The sequence below is a fragment of the Harpegnathos saltator genome, unplaced genomic scaffold (genome assembly GCF_003227715.2).
Source record: "Harpegnathos saltator strain DR-91 unplaced genomic scaffold, Hsal_v8.6 scaffold91, whole genome shotgun sequence".
NCBI lineage: Eukaryota > Metazoa > Arthropoda > Insecta > Hymenoptera > Formicidae > Harpegnathos > Harpegnathos saltator.
Genome location: NW_020230719.1, coordinates 460,644 through 480,875, shown reverse-complemented (window position 1 = coordinate 480,875; position 20,232 = coordinate 460,644). Strand labels below are relative to the sequence as shown.

The 20,232-nt window shown below is 41.8% G+C and overlaps 3 protein-coding genes across 12 annotated transcripts in view; 1 reads left to right on the top strand and 2 right to left on the bottom strand.

Moving 5' to 3' along the window:
• Tet (tet methylcytosine dioxygenase-like) overlaps positions 1 to 5,597 on the top strand; it is a 76,230-nt gene extending 70,633 nt beyond the window's left edge. For 8 of the 10 annotated variants that reach the window (XM_025307593.1, XM_025307592.1, XM_025307594.1 and 5 more), the window contains exons 8-12: positions 155 to 330; positions 435 to 788; positions 1,057 to 1,284; positions 1,430 to 1,584; positions 1,725 to 5,445. In XM_025307593.1, the coding sequence (XP_025163378.1) occupies positions 155 to 330; positions 435 to 788; positions 1,057 to 1,284; positions 1,430 to 1,584; positions 1,725 to 4,437 (3,626 nt within the window). In that variant the 3' untranslated portion in view covers positions 4,438 to 5,445. Of the gene's footprint in view, positions 1 to 154; positions 331 to 434; positions 789 to 1,056; positions 1,285 to 1,429; positions 1,585 to 1,724 lie in introns of all 10 variants that reach the window. The other 2 variants (XM_025307598.1, XM_025307597.1) reach the window with 1 other exon arrangement.
• A 673-nt stretch (positions 5,598 to 6,270) lies between these two features.
• Positions 6,271 to 9,497, bottom strand: LOC109504439 (trigger factor-like). The gene is made up of 2 exons (XM_019844314.1): positions 9,421 to 9,497; positions 6,271 to 6,691 (listed from the first exon to the last, which is right to left on the bottom strand). Exons 1-2 carry the CDS (start codon positions 9,495 to 9,497, stop codon positions 6,271 to 6,273), a joined length of 498 nt encoding a protein of 165 aa, XP_019699873.1.
• Positions 9,498 to 12,809: 3,312 nt separating this feature from the next.
• Positions 12,810 to 14,215, bottom strand: LOC105189652 (steroid receptor RNA activator 1). Its single transcript, XM_011151911.3, has 3 exons — positions 14,115 to 14,215; positions 13,344 to 14,041; positions 12,810 to 13,271 (listed from the first exon to the last, which is right to left on the bottom strand). The coding sequence occupies exons 2-3, from the start codon at positions 13,846 to 13,848 to the stop codon at positions 13,078 to 13,080; spliced, it is 699 nt and encodes a 232-aa protein (XP_011150213.1). The 5' UTR covers positions 13,849 to 14,041; positions 14,115 to 14,215; the 3' UTR covers positions 12,810 to 13,077.
• Between the last annotated feature and the right edge of the window lie 6,017 nt (positions 14,216 to 20,232).

Here is a 20,232-nt window from a genome sequence, read left to right as displayed (position 1 = left end):
CGGAGGGGAATGTGTACCTCTAACCCACCCCTTTCCCCCTTTCGCAAGGACGTATCCACCGCACGCGCGGCATAAATGTTTCCGCTTCTGTTGCTTCCCCTTCGTTGACACGTCGCTCGCTCGCTCGTAAGTAAAATGAGCTTCCAACCACAAGGTCCACCTGAGCCCGGCTCATACTACACTCATCTCGGGGCGGCCGCGAGCCTGCCCGACCTAAGGAACGATCTCGAACGAAGAACCGGTCTTAAGGGCGACGCGATAAGATTTGAAAAGGTCATCTATACCGGCAAAGAAGGCAAGACCACGCAAGGGTGTCCGATGGCCAAGTGGGTAAGTGATCCTTCGCCCTTCAGGAAGACGATATTGCTGCTAATAGCGATTTAAGATCGCGTGAACCTCCAGAGCGGAGATTGTAACGTCGACAATCATGCTAGATCATCCGACGATCCGGCATCGACGAGAAGATCCTGACTATCGTGAAGCACCGTCAGGGTCACAAGTGTCCAACTGCCTGGATCGTCGTGGCTATGGTCGCCTGGGAAGGGGTACCGACACACGAGGCCGATCGGATCTACTCTCTTTTGTGTCACAAGCTCAATCGATTCGGTCTTCCCACGACCAGGCGATGCGGCACCAACGAACCGCGGACCTGCGCGTGCCAAGGTCTCGATCCGGACACCTGCGGCGCTAGCTTCTCCTTCGGTTGCTCCTGGTCGATGTATTACAACGGGTGCAAGTACGCCAGGAGTAAAACCGTGCGAAAGTTTCGACTGTCAGTACGATCGGAGGTGAGGAATCCTTGAAACAGCCAAAGGAAACTGCGCGAGAGTACACGCAAAATATAGACTTTAAAGAAAAAAAAAGAAAAAAAGAAAAATCGAAACAAGTCTTAGTCACACCACATGTAATTTACTCGAAGTAATTTACTCGAATAATTTAGTTGATGTGCAGTTTAGTTTACTAATTAAACACGTTTTGCATTAAAACTTGCTCAGAGTTGATAAACTAAAACTAGATATTAATTAAATTATTTTATATTTGAAACCTGTTTCCCAGGAGCAAGAAGTCGAGGAGCGAATGCACGTTTTAGCAACGCTCTTGTCACCTCTGTACCTCAGCCTCGCGCCGGAAGCTTTCAATAATCAGACTCAATTCGAGCGCGAGGCGAGCGAATGTCGTTTGGGTTTTAAGCCGGGCCGGCCGTTTTCCGGTGTCACTGCTTGCATTGATTTCTGCGCTCACTCTCATCGGGATCTACACAACATGAACAACGGATGTACCGTGGTATGTTGCACTGTCACGAAGTCACTGGAGTCTCCGCGACAATATGAAGAAGAGAGACGCGAGGCTAAATTTTTTAATGTTAAAGCGGCTTAATGAATATTACGGTAACGCCGGCTCTCTTAACACGCTTGTGTATGATCTTCAGGTAGTCAGTTTGACGAAACATCGAACACTATCGAAACCTGAAGACGAACAGCTACACGTGCTACCTCTTTACATAATGGACGACACAGACGAATTTGGTTCGAAAGAAGGGCAAGAGAAGAAGATTCGCTCCGGTGCCGTCGAAAACCTGTCCAAGTGAGTATTCTGTATGAATGAACGTCCCGAAATAACGGACACAAAGTCCGTTCAACTCAAACCTGCGCAGGTTTGATATCTGCACTCAATAATATGTGTGGCGTTCAATAATCCATGTGAGACGTGTTATATTCCCTCAGATATCCATGCGAAGTTCGAGTTCGATCAGTTCCGCTTCAACCCTGTAGACGTCATGGCAAGAAAAGAAAAGAGGACGAGCCTGATACCGTGAGCGGCAAAAAGGATGCGATGAAGATCATGTCCGACAAGATGTCGGATGCCGGACGCTCGCCAGGACACGTGGATTCTTCAAGACCGCAGTTGAGGGACTCTCAATTGTCAGTGGAGATGACACCCATGTTCGAAGGCATCGACGCTCAGCTGCAAAGTTCTCAGGTATCATCTACGGTCTTAGATAGTCCGGTATCCATGTATCAAGGATGGGGATACCAAGGTGAGCAACAGTGGAGTCGAAACGGTTGGCTCGAACAGCGAAAGAACAACTGGCTGAACCCATGGGGAGAGTATTCGCCTTTCGGTGGCTTGGAAAGAGACGTCAAAGTGGATCCCGACAGCACCAGCTTGGACGACATCAGACCCCGAAGCACCGTCTCACAGGAAGAGTACAGACCGGGCTCGCGAAACTTACCCAACTCCACGGTAGACTCGGTCAGAGGGTGCTACGGAAATTCACCAAGAGCCCATCCGATCTCACCTCGTTCGCACTCGACTATATCGGGGGAAGCGCCGTCCTACGGCGGCGTCCCATCCAGAGGCTGCCTGTCGACGTTCCAAGATTCAAAGACAATCTCATCCAAGGGACCGGAACATCCAAACTCGGCGGAAATCGGCTACAATCCCCATATGACGCCTGGAGCTTATTCCATTCACGATAGCCGGCAAAACAACTGCTCGCCGAGATTCGTCAACTCGTCGTCGCTGGGCATGGAGGCGACACATCGAAATACTCCATCCAGGATGAACCCATCACCGGTCGCCACTCATCATGTTCGCAACGTCGGACAGGATTACGTGGCGAATCAGTTGAGGTTGTCGTCGCCGAGATATACGGGAGATTCTAGTCAGCAGAGGTATTCTGACAGCATGGCGCAGAATTACATGGACGCGGAGAATTCGACGAAATTAGCACTACTGAGACCACAGATCGAGCAAACGTTCACCAACAGAACACCGCAGCACCCCTATCCACCGCAACAAATGCAGTCACCCATCAATCCCGTCTACCAAAACCAATACGCTGACGCTAACGCGGCGAATCTGTTCTCTTGCATGGATAATAATCCCAATCATAAGTCATTGGAGACTGCAAACTCGGACGTTTTGGTGCACAGCTCGCTGCACTTGCCACCGTTCGAACAGCGGAACGACGCGCAATACCCGTTGCTGCCGAACGAGCAGCGAAAGTCCGTTTATCACCACCACGCGCAAAGACAATCGGAAACAAAGCCCTTCGTGGTCAATCACCCTCCATCTCCGTCTTCCGATCAAGTTCCGCGAAACTGGAACACGATGAACTCGTGGTGTTCATCGTCTAATCAGATGAAGAGTCCACAGCGACCAAACGATCAACAAATGGCCGACAAGAAGATCTGGACTGGGAAACTAGCGAGGTCGGACCAGAACAAATCCTGGGAAACACCGTCCGAGCCGTCTCCTTTCCGGGTGCCAAGGGGAAGACCGCCCTCGCGAACGATATCCAATCAAAATTCACCGGCGGAGTCCAACGCGTATCCGAATCCATTGACCAGAACTTTTCTAAAGCCAGCCGAGCCCACGAAACCCGCCATGTACGCAGACTCATTGAGCGGTGGAGTCGTTCAAAATGGCTGCATGCCCAATCAGCTGAAGAGCAGCTGCTCAGAGGACAAATTGCGAGATGGATTCTACGACGGCAGACAAGAGATGTCAAATCCCAACCCAAATTCTCTCGCGTGGGCAGAGGAGATGAAACAAGTGCAAGACTTCCACGCGATGTCCGGTCTGGGCCACCATGCGTTCCCGCAATACGGCTACCCGACCTATCCGGTATTTGAGAAACCTTACGCGAACTCGTGGGAGAGTTACAATTATGGTCATCATCAGTCTTATCAGACACCGGAATATCCGCAGCAATTTTATCAGCAACCGAAACGCGAAGGTTGCTTCCATTCGCCTCAATATCCGTACCAAGGTTTGAATCCCGCCGGTTGGACCAGGTGGGACACACCGCGATGGGACATTTACGGCCCGCCACCGCCATATTTCCCGGTTCTGCCGGAGCCTCCGCCGAAAGCGGAGCCGCTCGGTGAGGTGGCGGATTACTCCGACAACGAAGAGTGCTTCAAGGATCCGCAAATGGGTGGCGTCGCGATCGCCTTGGGCCATGGTAGCGTGCTATTCGAGTGCGCCAAGCACGAGATGCACGCGACCACGGCCCTGAGGAAGCCCAATCGTCTGAATCCAACCAGAATCAGTCTAGTGTTCTACCAGCACCGCAATCTAAACAGGCCCAGACACGGCTGGGACGAGTGGGAGGAGAAGATGCGGCTGCGAAAGTTGGGCCTCACTACGTCAACCAGCGGCAACAGCAGCAGCAGCAACAGTGGTGGCAACAGTGCATCCTCTTCGTCGACGTCCAACAACCCGTCGACTCCGACCATCGCGACGAGCCCAGGCAGCACCACGAACGACAAGACGCCGCCGCTTCCGTCGTTACCGCACATTCCGAATGTCCCCAATTCGCAGTTCATGATGAGATCACCCACCTACACCACGATGACCTGGACGACGCTTTTCCGGATGCATCCCTGCATCATAACTGGCCCGTATCAAGAAGGCGGTGCGATCGGATGAGTCGAGGTCGCCAGGTACGGCTTCGAGCGCCGATGACTACCGGAGCTAGCGACCACCAGCGGGGGACACCGTCATCATCATCATCACCATCGTCATCAGCACTAAGAGGATCCCAGGCGAGATATGCGAGGTATCGAAGTAGAATCGCGCGACGTCTTTCGAGACGGATCTTTCGACGGACGAACGTGGCGGCGTTGAACCACGAGAGGCTTTATATCGTTATTATCGTTATAGTTAGTTACTCCGAAGGAAAAAAGAACAACAAACACACACTTTGCACTGCCATTTTTTCTATTTCGGGTTTTACGCAAGATTTTGAAACATAGCGACGAGAGATACGTGCTCGACGAGAAGCCACGCCAGGATACGTGATCCAATCACACAAACCGTCTGTCGGGGCTCGCGTTTTATATTGACTTTTTACTAAGCTGAACTCGCGAGAGTAGGCTCCCGCGATCGAGCCGAGAAGGCTACGAAAAGATCAAGACGAGATCGCAGATGACCGAGGCTATCGACGTGTAACAGGCAAGAAAAGGGAAAAAGACGAAAAAGGAAGAAAGAGCGCCGATGACCGGCTGCCCCTTGCGAAGACTTTGATACGATAGATTTTCGTATTCTGACTCTGTACACATTAAGTAATATCGCATAACGATTTCGTGTTGGTAGAATCGTAATCTTATTAGCTAGTCGAGAAGTCTAGATGATGAATCACGCGACACATCACACGTACACATAGAGCACACATTAAGCGTACATGCACACTCCGAAACATCCAAGGAACCTGCACGATATATGTATGGTCTCGGAATTATCGCACTTTTTCGAGAGGCGATGCGAGAGAGAGAGAGGGGGGGGGGAAGAGGAAAGAGAGGGAGGAGGGTACAAACTGAATATGAACGACCGCGTTTATTTTCGAAGACATTGTATAAAAAGTCGTATGAAAAATTTTTTAAATTATATATATGTTATATATATACATATATATAACACACACACACACATATATATATTATATATTATTATATATACTGGGTGTATAAAAGAAGCCCGGGGCTTCTGAATATCCCAGACGGGTTACGTTTTAGAAAAAAAATATTAAATATGAATATTGTAGGATTTCAAGAGGTCTATCTATTAGTCTTATCAGTTTGACCTTGAGTGACGTTGCGAAAGTCAGGTTAAGGTCAACTTAATTTTTTTAAACGGAAACCCGTTTAACATTTTTTTCTAAAATGTAACCCCTCTCAGATATTCAAGGGTCCCGGGACTTTTTATATATCCTGTATATATATACAAAATTATATATATATATATATATAGTTATATATATATGTACAAAATAATACCGAGAAATCTTATTATATACATATTATATATATATGCATATATGTATTTCACTACCAGAAAAGTGCTGCTGGCATTTTTTTAAACGTTGCAATGACGCTCACGAGCGCCAACGACCACGATTTTTCGAGTCTTCTCGGTGTCTCTCGAGATGCCCGCAAAAAGGGAGAAGCGTGATAATTCCGAGAGCGGTCCTTTTTCGTATTCGTTAGTCGAGCGGCTAATTCTTCGCGACGGTCCAAGCACAATCCTGAAGATCCGGACGACGATATATACACACACGATAATGATCTCAAGTCTTTAAATTAATTAAAGAATATGTAATGTATATCTGATTTCTAGCCTTTGTACATTTCGCTTCTTATTCTCGTATTTATTTACTCGTGTTTGTACTCGTAGCTAAGTACTAAGTACGGATTAATTCAAGTGGCACGCCAAGTGTGACTAACTAACCATGCGCCCTCTTCGGGTCGGCTGAGTACAAAGCATTTATCTAACAATATCACGTGACACGTAGGTAGTAGGGGTGTAATCCATTATTGGTCGGCGATGTAACGCCAGGTAATGCCAGGTGTTGTCTTCACCATTGTCATCATCATCATCATCATCATCATCATCATCGTCATTATCGTCACCACCATCATTACCGTCATCATCATTATTATCATCATCATCGTTATTATCACGATCATCAGTTTGACGCTCTTCCCTGTTGCTTTTCTCCATCTGGTTTTCAGCCCTTTCCACTTTCCGAGAACCGGCAATCGCAGTGCTAGTGGCACGGAGTTGCTGACTACCCAGGAAGCGATCTGTCAGCAGTCTGCCGGCAGATTGATGGCGGCGGACTCGATCGGAATCTGGCGACCGATCGTCCGCGTCCGCATCCGACTCCGCGTTCTGTCGACAGTGCCTGCGTTGACGGCGGGAAATGAGAGTAGATCTACAGTACGTTCTCCATTTTAATATGTTTAAACGTTTGTCGGAGCGACCGGTCCTGCTCGGTCAGTTTCTGCCGTCGATCCGCCATCGTGCTCTGCCAGCAGACTCTGCTTGCATCTCTGCTGGCAAACTGCTGACGGGATTTGCAGTAGACGCTGTACGAGATCTGCTCCTGCGGGTTTGCTAGCTACCTGGGTAGCTAGCTGTGACGGAAATTCGGCGGAACACGATAAAAATTCGCGCGGTCGACGCGCGCAAGCGCGCCGATGTGAGCACGCACCAGGTTGGTGATCACGAGCACCAATCTTCATAGGGTTCAAAGGATTAATTACTTTCCAATTGTGGGCGATGACATTTGCGTCTGACGTCTCATCAAGAGATGAGAGAGAGAGAGAGAGAGAGAGAGAGAGAGAGAGAGAGAGAGAGAGGGAGGAATGAAGATGATTGAAAACCGTGCGATCGCTTCGATACGACACAACAAAAGGGAGAGAGACTCGATTCTCCGAGATTAGATGCGTCATTATTGAATCAGCAGAAACGGAAAGGTTCGATGATATCCGTGAGCGTAGTCATTATATCTTCATTGTATCTCCTCTATTGTCCTATATTTTATTCTTACATATTGTTGGATGTTGTTGTTTATTCCAAGCCTGTGTGTCACTCTTTTCCGTTCTCTTCGAGACGACAGCTCGACGAAGAAAGAAATAGGAAAAGGGGGGAAAGGGGGAGGGGGGGTGGGAAAGTCGGACAAACACGAAGTCAATATCGATAGTCGGGAAGGTCTCCCCCGCTTAACTTTTCGTCCACTATATTCACTTTTTAGCGTGAAACTGCGACGCGTTTGTTTCGTAAACAGCAGGAAATTTCGACTCGTTATCTCTGACGAGATGAGAAAGAATTTTATCGCGGTGGGTATTTTTTTTTTCAATTTGCCAGTCGAGTCTTTACTTTTTTGTTCTTCTTCTTCCTCTTCTTCTTCTTCTTCTTCTTCTTCTTCTTCTTCTTCTTCTTCTTCTTCTTCTTCTTCTTCTTCTTCTTCTTCTTCTTCTCCTTCTTCTTCTTCTATTTTTCCTCTTCTTCTTTTTATTTGTTTTATTTTGTTTCGCCTTTGTCCTTCTTCGGAGGCTTCTTTGCGTTTTTGCGTGCGCAAATCGCTGGTATGAGAAAAGAAAGAAGCAAGACCAACCCTCGCCTACTGAAGTATGATAGGATTCATTAATATATTATCATTCATTAGTTATCGCATATAATAGTAATAGTGATAATAATAATAATAATAATAATAATGATAATGATAAATAACAAAAATCATAATAAGTAGTGAGGTAATCTAATTTAATGTATTAATTTATTAATTAAGTTTTGGCTCTTCCTGAATAACATCAATTTGGCGGCAAGTTGGCGGCTCGAGGTCGAACTTTCGATTGAAGGTTGTCCAGGCTTCCCGTGCTCTATACGCTCGATTCGATCGCGGTGCATGTATGTGTACGTATCACCCGTTCGGGCACGCGAGAGAGAGAGAGAGAGAGAGAGAGAGAGAGAGAGGGAGGGAGGGAAGGAGGAAAAGAGAGAGAGAGAGAGAGAGAGAGAGAGAGAGAGAGAGAGAGAGAGAGAGAGAGGGAGGAGAGAAGAGAATTCTTCACAACACGCGCGCGCTGCTGTGTGCATTGATTTCGTTCGTGTAACGGCCTCGCCGCAGCTATCTCAGCAACAACGAGAGGAAGATAGAAAAATGTCAATCGAGAGTGTGTCTCCTTTTTCTTTTTTCTCTTTTTATTTTTCTTAAACCGTCGTATGCTTTCCGGATGTATTCCTGCGGATACTCGTGGGGGGACATACCAGTCTCGCGAAGTGAGAACCCATTCTACGAGTTCACTTGCCTCTTATGAATCTGCATCTCTAAGGTCATTCGCGTGCCGGGAGAAATGGCGCGAGACGGACGCACGGGAAGATCGCGATACGTTTTACATCGAATTCGGATTGATCCCCTGATCGATTCAAAATATATATACAGGATCCGCCACTTAAATCCGGACATGAAAATATTTCCTCGAAAAGATGTTTACTAGAAAAAGAGTTTTTTCACTCATTGTAGCCGCCCTGCGCCTCGATCCTGATTCGAAAGCACGCCGTCTGCAATTGCACCCGGTCCTTTTTCGTGAATTCCGCTTCAATAGCGGCCCGGAGGGAGGCCACGATGGGATATCTGGCTTTGTTAGTAACCCTCTCAACTATATTCCACACATAGTAGTGAAGAGAGTTCGGTTCGAGACTGTTAGGAAGCCAGAAACCCTTCGACCAAAACAAACGAGCAAGTTGCAGCGGGTAAATCTCTTGGCGGCTTCGAAGAGCATCTGTCGGACTTTGAGGACGCAGGACTTGTATGTGAAGTCCTCTTGACGATCCGATGAACGGTGATACCGCTCGTCCCCAAGATGGCCACCAGTTTTGTGAGTGAGTTCCTTGACTCTTTTGAAATGAAATCTTGTACTTTTCGGTTGAGTTTCGGGGTCTGTGTCGTCTTCTCTCTTACCCCAGTCGGAACCACAATGTTGATTCAACGTCGATGAGGGGTTAAATTAACGTTGATTCAATAGTTATTCCCAGACCATTTCAACGTCAATCAACGTTATGGTTCTGACTGAGTCAGTGTATCTTCCTCGCCGGAGCCCACTTCGGACTCCGTCTGAGGCCGCATACCTCTGGACAATGTCATACACCGTCGACCTGGGATATCCGAGGAACTTGATAATTTGGCGTCCTTCCGGCGCGAACATCTTCAATAACCACCGCTCTTCGGTTATATTCCGACGTCGACCTGCACGACTCGGTCATTTCGAGGTTTAACGTCTTACCCACGTCTCTGGCCTACCTTCACGCTATCTGACACCTACTGCTGCACTCTAACATAGCGGGAATTTCAAATTTAAATTTGTCCGAATTTAAGTGGCGGATCCTGTACATATCTGTCCGTGTCTGTTCCCAACTAAGTTCGCTGTTACTTCTTCTGCTCCTACATTTTCTTCTTCTTCTTCCGCTTCTGCTTCTGCTTCTCCTTTACGCAATGGATATATGCGTACGAGTTTACGGGAAAGCAAAGCGGGACTATTTCGACCGCGAAATTCGTTTCTTTCGCTTCGTATCCACGCGTACACACGTACGCACCGCGACTCACTGATCCATTCTCTAGATAAGGCAGCTTTCAGACGGCAATGAGAGTACAATTATAGGATAAACATCGGCCCGATGGCTTTTTTACATAGAGACAGCAAGAATTAATTGCCTCCTCCTCCTCGTGTATTCCGCTATAAAGTGACAATACAATAAGCGAACGGGATACGCTTTGTATCGGGGCTTCGATGAAAATCAGGACACGCGTCGCTCTCGTACAATCCTCGGATTTAACGGGTGTCGCGAATATCGTGTTCTTACGTGCTCTTCTTCGCGATGAGGATCGAGTCGGATTTTGCGACTCCTCACTCTCCTTATCACTCATTTCCCAAGCATGACAAGGACTTAAGCACAAGCACGCGAGCGTAAGCGCTTTCGCGATACCCGGTGCATTCTAAAACGCGAAGGGAAATCAAAATTCCATATCGACTTCCGGGAATACACTTGTCGTTAGCCACATAATGCACCCTAAGCGCCGTTGTACGACGATATTGACGACTACTTCCAACTACTTGTCTGCAGGTACACCGAAGAAGATCGTTGTCCTTGCTGAAAACTTTTTTATAATGCGGAAACTCGGAATTACAGTTCGACGATGCCAAAATAGGATTAAATAATTAGGAGAAATGTTTGTAATACATAATAGCTGTGTGTAACGTACGGGGGAAAAAAAAAGAGACGAAGGCGCAAGACGGGGCAAGAGGACTAGATGCGGATCATCGGGCGATAAGCTTCGGATCGTAACTTTTATTTCGTGCGATTCACAGCGGCCATCTCTCAGTCGGGGTTTCTTTATCGATGTAGACTAGTAATCTTGCTTCCAGCAGAATTGTTTGAAAAATTCCAAGTGCAAGAGATCGCGTAGAGATCTCAGCAGTATCGAAGCTTCAACTATGTGTCCGCTGTTCCCACTATGATGTCATCATCGCGCAATCGATGATCATAAAACGGCTTTAAATCAAATTATGCAAGATCGTTCTCGAGATTCTTTTCTTTCACAATTGTCGAAAGCTTGTAGATTTTTTTCACGGCACATTCATGGCGCGTCTCTCTTTGAAGTAAACCACAGAGAGGATACGTCTCTTCACACGCTGCTCCAAAGCTAGTTCGCTTACCCTGCAGAATTTCACGTACAGAGTGACACGCAACAGCAGCATGACGGTTGCGTGGATTCCTGTGCGCGAAGAAAGGAAATTTCGGAAATCTAATTACAACACAGAGATTAATTAGCGAAAAAGAGGAGGGGTTACAATCGGAGATAGAGAGCGACGGCGAATTAAGAAAGAAATAAACGTTGAAGAGTGTATTTTTTCTTCCAATGCCAAAAAGATGCCATTTTGTTTTATACGAAAAAACCAGCGAGAAAATCCAGAAAAAAAGAAAGAATGAGAGAGAGAGAGAGAGAGAGAGAGAGAGAGAGAGAGAGAGAGAGAGAGAGAGAGAGAGAGATATGACGAAGAGGCGAGCGAAGGAGAACGTGCGTAATAATAAAGGAAAGTGCGAGAACAAATTTTTTAAATAGTTTGTAGCAAGCGTATGGATGTGTATAACGATAAACAAACAAGCAACAAAGCAAAAGGAAAAAAAAAAGAGGAAGCAGAACGAGAGTCGATGTATATGTCCCGCGAAATCGAGACTTACACACATTACCTTACCATCAAGAACGATCGACGGCAGGTAGACGAACGAGGTAGATGAGCGAGATGTTGCATCGTTCGAGATCGCGAGATATAGATTTATTAATAACGGATGGAACGGGCGGGATAGCGCCGTCCATCTTGAATATCTTAAGGATCCGAGGGCTGCACCAACATCGATTGACAAGACATTGAACAATGTGGAATAATCCGCGGAGGTTTGATTTATAAAGAGAGAGAGAGAGAGAGAGAGAGAGAGAGAGAGAGAGAGAGAGAGAGAGAGAGAGAGAGAGAGAGAGAAAGAGAGAGAGAGAGAGAGAGAGAGAGAGAGAGAAATTATTATAGATATATTGTCGCTTTTTATCGGTAAAGAACGAAGCGATTCGTGTGTGTATATATATATACGCACATGTATGCGTATACATGTACGCACAAAGTCGCTTGGGACCGCGCGAGTCGTTGGTGCAACTCCGAGAAAATCTCTGGATCCGCATGTGTATGTGTAAGGATGTAGCGTTACGTATACACCGACCACATATGTGTACATATATTTTTGGATAAAGCCATGAGAAAATTTTAAAGTCGAAATTCGGGCGAGGACGCGCGAGAACGTGATCATCTCTCGGCGCATCTGCGGCTTCTCGCGGGATTAGCGAGGCTCCTGTTCTTCCTGTTGGATGAGAGAGCGATGTGAGAGAGTGAGATCGAGTGAAAGAAACGAGAGAATGAACGAACGAGAGAATGATGGGATGAAAGAGAAAATTGATCGGTCGAGAGAGCTTTCGCGTACGTCGCTCCCCAGATGTATTTATGAATTATTTATTTACGCGAAGAGTGGAAGAAAATTTAATATATTGACGATTAAAAGAATGGTCATAAGTTATAAGTGTAAGTTTTCTAAGAGCCATTACATTGTAAAGCATTCTTTGGCATACGTCGATAAAAAAAACGATCGGTTGGAGCCGCGACGCAAGTCGCAACGGTGGTCAAGAATAGAGAGGAGAGACAAGCGAAAGCAATGGAAAAGGAAAAAAAAAAACTCCGATTGCGCGGCGAATGAGAGCGTTTTTCGGGTTAAACAATAAATTTCGTTCAAGACGCGCAGATGGACATCCACGCTTTGTGGATCGTGTCCACTTAAGAACTCAAATAAGAAATTAAATGAATTAGAGTAATGCTAGCGAGTACGATATGTAAGAAGTAATGAAGTTCTAACAAATAACTGGTATTAGCTATCGATGACTATTGTCGACGTAAGACACATACATTTAGACAAAGATATGTAAGTAAGTCAGATGTAATTGTCCTTTGTGAATATACATAAGAGAGAAATGAAAAATACAAAAAACTTTTATGAGTACAGCTGTTTTCTCATTCTTTTTATTTATTCGTACCTGCGATCGATAATGACTCTATCTTTATAATTATTGCACATAATAATTGCACATTCGCTGTTGCAAACAACTTTAAGTGGCAAGTAACTGATATATAAAAATCTATTCTCCAATGCCATACGTTCTCATTACAGTCAGCTCGCTTGTTGAAATATTTATTTCTTTTCTGTTCTTTCTACAGATAACAAAGGTGAATGCGAGCGCTTCACATGCAAATCCTCGTCTTCCTTTTTCAATTCTAATATCACATGCCTAATAGCGGATATCCAGGTACGACAGATGGTTGCATGCTGCATCATAAGATTAATGTGAATCTGGTCGGCTTGTTGGACATCTCTCCTTAATAATGCTATAAACATATGTATTTATTATAACAAGTTTGCAAGAATAACACATGGATCTAAGAATTACTGCTCATTACCTTTTGACACATCCAGCACACTTTTTTGTATTGTATCATTCAACTTATCTTCTAACCAATCAGACTTCATGATATCCAGTCTCTTTTGTATCTCCTCTAACTTATTCTTCTCCATCTTTTGCTCATTCATCACAGATTCTAAATTGGCCATAACTTCTGTCAAAGCTTGATTTTTATCAAAATCAGACTCTAGTGGTTTTGTCATAATATCCTTACTGTTGGGAGTTACGAGGGGCTTATGCAGAGCTGTCTTCAGGGAAGACAGTAAAATAGGAGGCATGTTAGATGGAAGTGAGGGACTAGTTTTCTCTGAAGTGGAGGTTTGTGAAGACAATGGAAATGCCACTCGCTTGTTCAATAATCTCTTACTGGACGTCCCATCGGAAGAACCACGTTGCGAAGACATCGCCCATTCTGGAGGATCATTCCATCCGGAATCGTAAGACGATGGTAACGATTTCTGGCTGGAAACCGTTTCGATTGCAGGTGGAGGAATCTGTTCCATGTCCACGCTTATAGGTTAAGTATGATTCGACTGAAAGACTGGACGCAAGGTCGACTAAACTAATGAAAAATCAAACTTCAAACTAAATCACAGTTCAATCGTCAGTGAGTGGTGTCACCGATGAATGTCCTCGATATCAGTCATCTTGGAATTCACGGCATCTTTCTTCTTGAATATTGAGACAATGTTCAATCTAATGACAAATTATTCAGGATTAATTACGTAGGAATCCTCGTGAAACAATTTTAGATCTATTTCAGACCTACTTTAGACTTAAGTTAGATGTCCGATAATATTGCTAATTGAAGTCATTTGACTGTCACTAATGTCATTTTAAATACCCCCTAGTGTTCATAAACAAAACAATTCCTTCCTTCCTTCCTTCCTTCAATAGATGGCTCTGGGCCTGTGGGAGTAAAGCCCCTTGTACAATGCCAGGCAACAGGCAATAAGAATAAAAATAGACCAATCACAATAGATTATTCTTGTAATAGTCGATTGTGATTGGTTTATTTTTATTCTTATTGCTTGTTGCCTGGCATTATGCAAGGGGCCTAAGCCCGTATGCCATTCTTCAAACAAAACAATTTAAATTGGTTTAAACCACAGACATATGGATCTGTCCTTTTTTTCTGCATCGCTGCACTGGTGCAGTAAGTTAAAGTGAGACAAATATATACTTGTCTCACTCGAACTTATTGCACTAGTGCAGCGGTGCAGAGAAAAAGAACAGACCTATGGGCTGCGTTCCGAAATTTACTACCAGTTCTGAAAATACATAGTTTGTGTCACGTATACTATAGAATTTCAGTGCTGGCAGTGAATCTCGGAATCGGAACGCAGTTCTAGATTGCGCGTTCACCCCACAGACTTCTATATAATACCACAGAGGAGAATACGTGAGAGCGGCCAACACGGTGTTTTCGACGACACCGACTTTCCGCACTGGGAAAGGGCGCCATCTGCATCCATTTTGAGAGGAGAACTACGATTCTACATCTACTTTCAGGTTTCGGCGGTAAAACCTGTATGTGGTGGCAGTCCGTGCTACATCCATTTTTAGGCAGTTTATGTCCGTGCTACAATCATAATAGCGTACTTGACAAACACGGTCTCGCACATTGTTACGCATTTATAACATGAATTAACATGTTAACATGTGCAAAAAAAAAAAATTGACATTGTGTATTAATATCACGAAGATCACACGAAGTGTCTGGTAATTAGCTGCCAACCCGAAATGTGAGGGTAGATTGGGTTCAGACAAACATAAAAGTCCCATATCATTTTGCGAGATTCGCAATAATTATCGAGTTATTAATGACAGAAGTCTGAGGAGTAAAAGCGCGCCGACATAGATGATTCGAAAAGCGTTGCAGCTGCTCGGGGCAGCGATCATGAATCTTTTCCCTAGCGTGAACTAATAAAAAGTGAAAGACTTCTGTGAATTAGTGAAAAATGAAAAATTTTATATGAATTTGTGAAAATCGAAACATTTCATACGACAATTGAGTCGTTCAACATGGCAGTTGCACGTTCTGGATAATTCAATGAATACTAAAGAAATCAAAATGATCAAGATAATGTTCGTGTAGTCCGAAGGATATTACGTGACACGCAAAATCCGTTTGATATAATATCCAAAGAAAATGTTTCAAAATATGTATGTACAGGTAATATAAACCTTATGCACCGACGAGATATACTACAAAGACTGATGGCCTTACGGGATTTAGCGTACCAGAGAAATTTCCCTGATGAGGCACCCGGGCGAAAGAGACCGTCTCGCATTTAATAAAATTTAATGGGAACTAATACTTTTCAATCCTTTTCTTCGGATCAGAAAGATTCAGAATTCAGACATATTCAAAATGTCAATACTTTTTAATACGTTTCAATTCGACATTTTATACAGGGAAGCAGGACGAAGGGAATGGGATGCAGGCAACGATACATCATGCGTCTACAGACATGTCAAATCGTTTATTATTGAGGAGATTTTGATACGGTAACATGTATTCGAATATTTAATCGTCCTATGGACCATTCATATATAATAAAAAAAAAATTAACGCAGATAAATGAACGATTCGTATCAAATTTCCTTTTCTTATAGAACAATGAAAGAGTAAACAGTATCGAAAATCGAATACCAATTAATACCATAAATCAGTGTCAGAAAATTGTCCAATGACAATTTGTCCTCATTTTTCAGGTAGTTACCGCTGTCATTTACATAACAAATTAACTGGGTTAAACGAACGATTCGTACCAATTTTTCTTCTCTTATAAAGAAATGAGAGAATAAATCAGTACCGAAAATCGAAGGCCGATCAATATCTAATTTATTAATCAAATTAACGCGGAATGGACGATTCGTATTAATTTTCTGTTTTCTTATAGAGAAATGAAAGAGTAAATCAGTACCGAAAATCGAATATCGATTAATATCATAAATCAGTGTCAAAAAATTGCACACGTGCAATGACAATTTGTTCTTATTTTTCAGGTACATACCCCTCTAATCTTATTCAACAAATTATTTCAGATAAACGAACGATTCGTATCAATTTTTCTTGTCTTATAAAAAAATGAGAAAATAAATCAGTACCGAAAATCGAAGACCGTTCAATATCTAATTTTTTCATCAAATGAACGCGGATAAATGAAAAATTCGTCTGAATTTTTTCTTTTCTTATAGAAAAATGAAAGGAGAAATCAGTACCGAAAATCGAATACCGATCAATATCGAATTTATTCATCAAATTAACGTGGATAAACAAACCATTTGTATCAATCTTTTTTTCCTTTATAGAGAAATCAAAGACTAAATCAGTACCGAAATCCGGATATTGATTAATACTATAAATCAGCGTTAGAAAATTGTCTAAGTGTAATGACAAGTTGTTTTCATCTTGCAGGTACTTACCCCACTAATTTACTCAACAAATTAAGTCGGATAAAAGAACGATTCGTATCAATATTTATTCCCTTATAAAGAAATTAGAGAATTAGTCACTACTGAAAATTGAAGACCGATCAATATTTAATTTATTCATCAAATTAACGCGGATAAATGAACGATTCGTATGAATTTTTTTTTCTTATTGAGAAGTGAAAGAGTAAATCAGTACCAAAAATTGAATATCGATTAATACCATAAATCAGTGTCAAAAAATTGTCCAAGTGCAGTGACAATTTGTTTTCATTTTCCAGGTATTTATTCCTCTAATTTATTCAACAAATTAACTCGAATAAACGGATGATTCGTATCAATTTTTCTTGTCTTATAAAGAAATGAGAGAATAAATCAGTACCGAAAATTGAAGACCGATCAATATTTAATTTATTCATCAAAATTGCGCGGATAAATGAACGATTCGTATGAATTTTTTTTTTATAGAAAAATGAAAGAGTAAATCAGTACCGAAAATCGAATATCGATTAATACCATAAATCAGTGTCAGAAAATTGTCCAAGTGCAGTGACAATTTGTTTTCATTTTCCAGGTACTTACCCATCTAATCTTATTCAACAAATTAACTTGGATAAACGAACGATTCTTATCAAGTTTTTTGTCTTTTAAAAAAATGAGAAAATAAATCAATACCGAAAACCGAATATCGATTAATACCATAAATCAGTGTCAGAAAATTGTCCAAGTGCAATGACAATATGTTCTCATTTTTCAGGTACTTACCCCACTAATTTACTCAACAAATTAACTCGGTTAAACGAACGATCCGTATCAACTTTTCTTTTCTTATAAAGAAATGACAGAATAAATCAGTACCGAAAACCGAAGACCGATCAATACCTAATTTTTTCATCAAATTAACGCGGATAAGTGAACGATTCGTATTAATTTTCTGTTTTCTTATAGAGAAACGAAAGAGTAAATCAGTACTGAAAATCGAATATCGATTAATACCATAAATCAGTGTCAAAAAATTGCCCACGTGCAATGACAATTTGTTCTTATTTTTCAGGTACTTACCCCTCTAATCTTAGTTAACAAATTAATTCGGATAAACGAACGATTCGTATCAATTTTTTTTGTTTTATAAAGAAATGAGAAAATAAATCAGTACCGAAAACCGAAGACTGATCAATACCATAAATCAATGTCAAGAAAATTGTCCAAGTGCAATGACAAATTGTTTTCATCTTGTAGGTACTTACCCCACTAATTTACTCAACAAATTAAGTCGGATAAAAGAACGATTTGTATTCAATTTTTATTCTGTTATAAAGAAATTAAAGAATCAGTCAGTACCGAAAATTGAAGACCGATCAATATTTAATTAATTCATCAAATTAACGCGGATAAATGAACGATTCGTATGAATTTTTTTTTCTTATTAAGAAGTGAAAGAGTAAATCAGTACCAAAAATTGAATATCGATTAATACCATAAATCAGTGTCAAAAAATTGCCCAAGTGCAATGACAATTTGTTCTCATTTTTCAGGTACTTACTCCTCTAATTTTATTCAATAAATTAACTCGGATAAACGAACGATCCGTAACAATTTTTATTGTCTTATAAAACAATGAGAAAATAAATCAGTATCGAAAATCGAAAACCGTTCAATATCTAATTTTTTCATCAAATTAACGCGGATAAATGAACAATTTGTATCAATCTTTTTTTCTCTTATAGAGAAATCAAAGACTAAATCAGTATCGAAAACCGGATATTGATTAATACTATAAATCAGCGTTAGAAAATTGTCTAAGTGCAATGACAAGTTGTTTTCATCTTGCAGGTACTTACCCTACTAATTTACTCAACAAATTAAGTCGGATAAAAGAACGATTCGTATCAATTTTTATTCTGTTATAAAGAAATTAGAGAATCAGTCAGTACCGAAAATTGAAGACCCATCAATATTTAATTTATTCATCAAATTAACGCGGATAAATGAACGATTCGTATGAATTTTTTCTTCTTATAGAGAAATGAAAGAGTAAATCAGTACCGAAAATCGAATATCGATCAATACCGTAAATCAGTGTCAGAAAATTGTCCAAGTACAATGACAATTTGTTCTCATTTTTCAGGTATTTATCCCTCTAATTTACTCAACAAATTAACTCGAATAAACGAATGATTCGTATCAATTTTGCTTGTCTTATAAAGAAATGAGAGAATAAATCAGTACCGAAAATTGAAGACCGATCAATATTTAATTTATTCGTCAAATTAACGCGGACAAATGAACGAGTCGTGTCAATTTTTTTTCTTGTAGAGAAATAAAAGAGTAAATTAGTACCGAAAATCGAATGTCGATCAATATCAGAAATTAGTGTCAGAAGATTGTCTAAGTGCAATGACAATTCGTTCTCATTTTTCAGGTACTTACCCCTCTAATTTATTCAACAAATTAACTCGGATATATAAACGAACGATTCGTATTAATTTTTCTTCTCTTATAGAGAAATGAAGATGTAAATCAGTACCGAAAATCGTATATCGTAAATCAAAATTTATATTGCTGTTTAATTCCATCGTCGCAAAAGATTTGACGTTTTCTCTATCCAAGCCTAACTTGTAGAAAATTTGGTACTCATCTCTATTTGACAAAAATACATCGGACTTTCTGTACTAATATGAAAAATTTTTTTCATTCTCATTTATTCTACGTCTAATATTTTAATACCGAATCTGTCGAAATGAACCAGTCTGCAGAAATCCTGGCAAGACGTTTATCTCTCTTTCTCGCTCTCCTCTCTTTTGGTCTCTGAATCGCCACTAACGATCGAAAACCACAAGCGGAAAGTAACGAAAATTTATTCATCCAACTAAAACGTTCTCCGTGTTATTTTTTAAACGTTGGATAAGTACCGATCCGGCGTTTTGTCCAATTATTCAAATATCTAACAAAAGTATCTCCGTTTTTTTCTTGCCGACATTCAAATCGATAATTTTCTACAAGTTAGGATTTGATAAAAAAAAGTCTTTCCCGAGTCGAAATATTAATTCTACATTGATCCTGCAAATTGCATCCAATTTGAAAAATCAATGCAGAATGTCTAGATGCGCAATAGTGAACAAGCTTTGTCCTACCTGAACGTTACATCTGGCTACTCTCGCAGTCTCGCCCATGATGAGTCTTCAACAGCGACGTATTCCGTAGTTATTTAATACTCGTTTATCTCGATAATGTATATGTACTTAATCCTTATATTCTTAATTTAAATGAGCAATTTTTATTGATGTTGATTATATATTGCGCTTAACAGCGCAAGAAAGAGAACAAAGATAAAAACTTAAATAGAACTGCCTTTGTTAGAACTGCGCGTGAGATAAATATATAAGGATTAAATAATCATATAAGAATTAGAGGAAATGGGGAGATGAAAAACACTTTTTATTCTCATC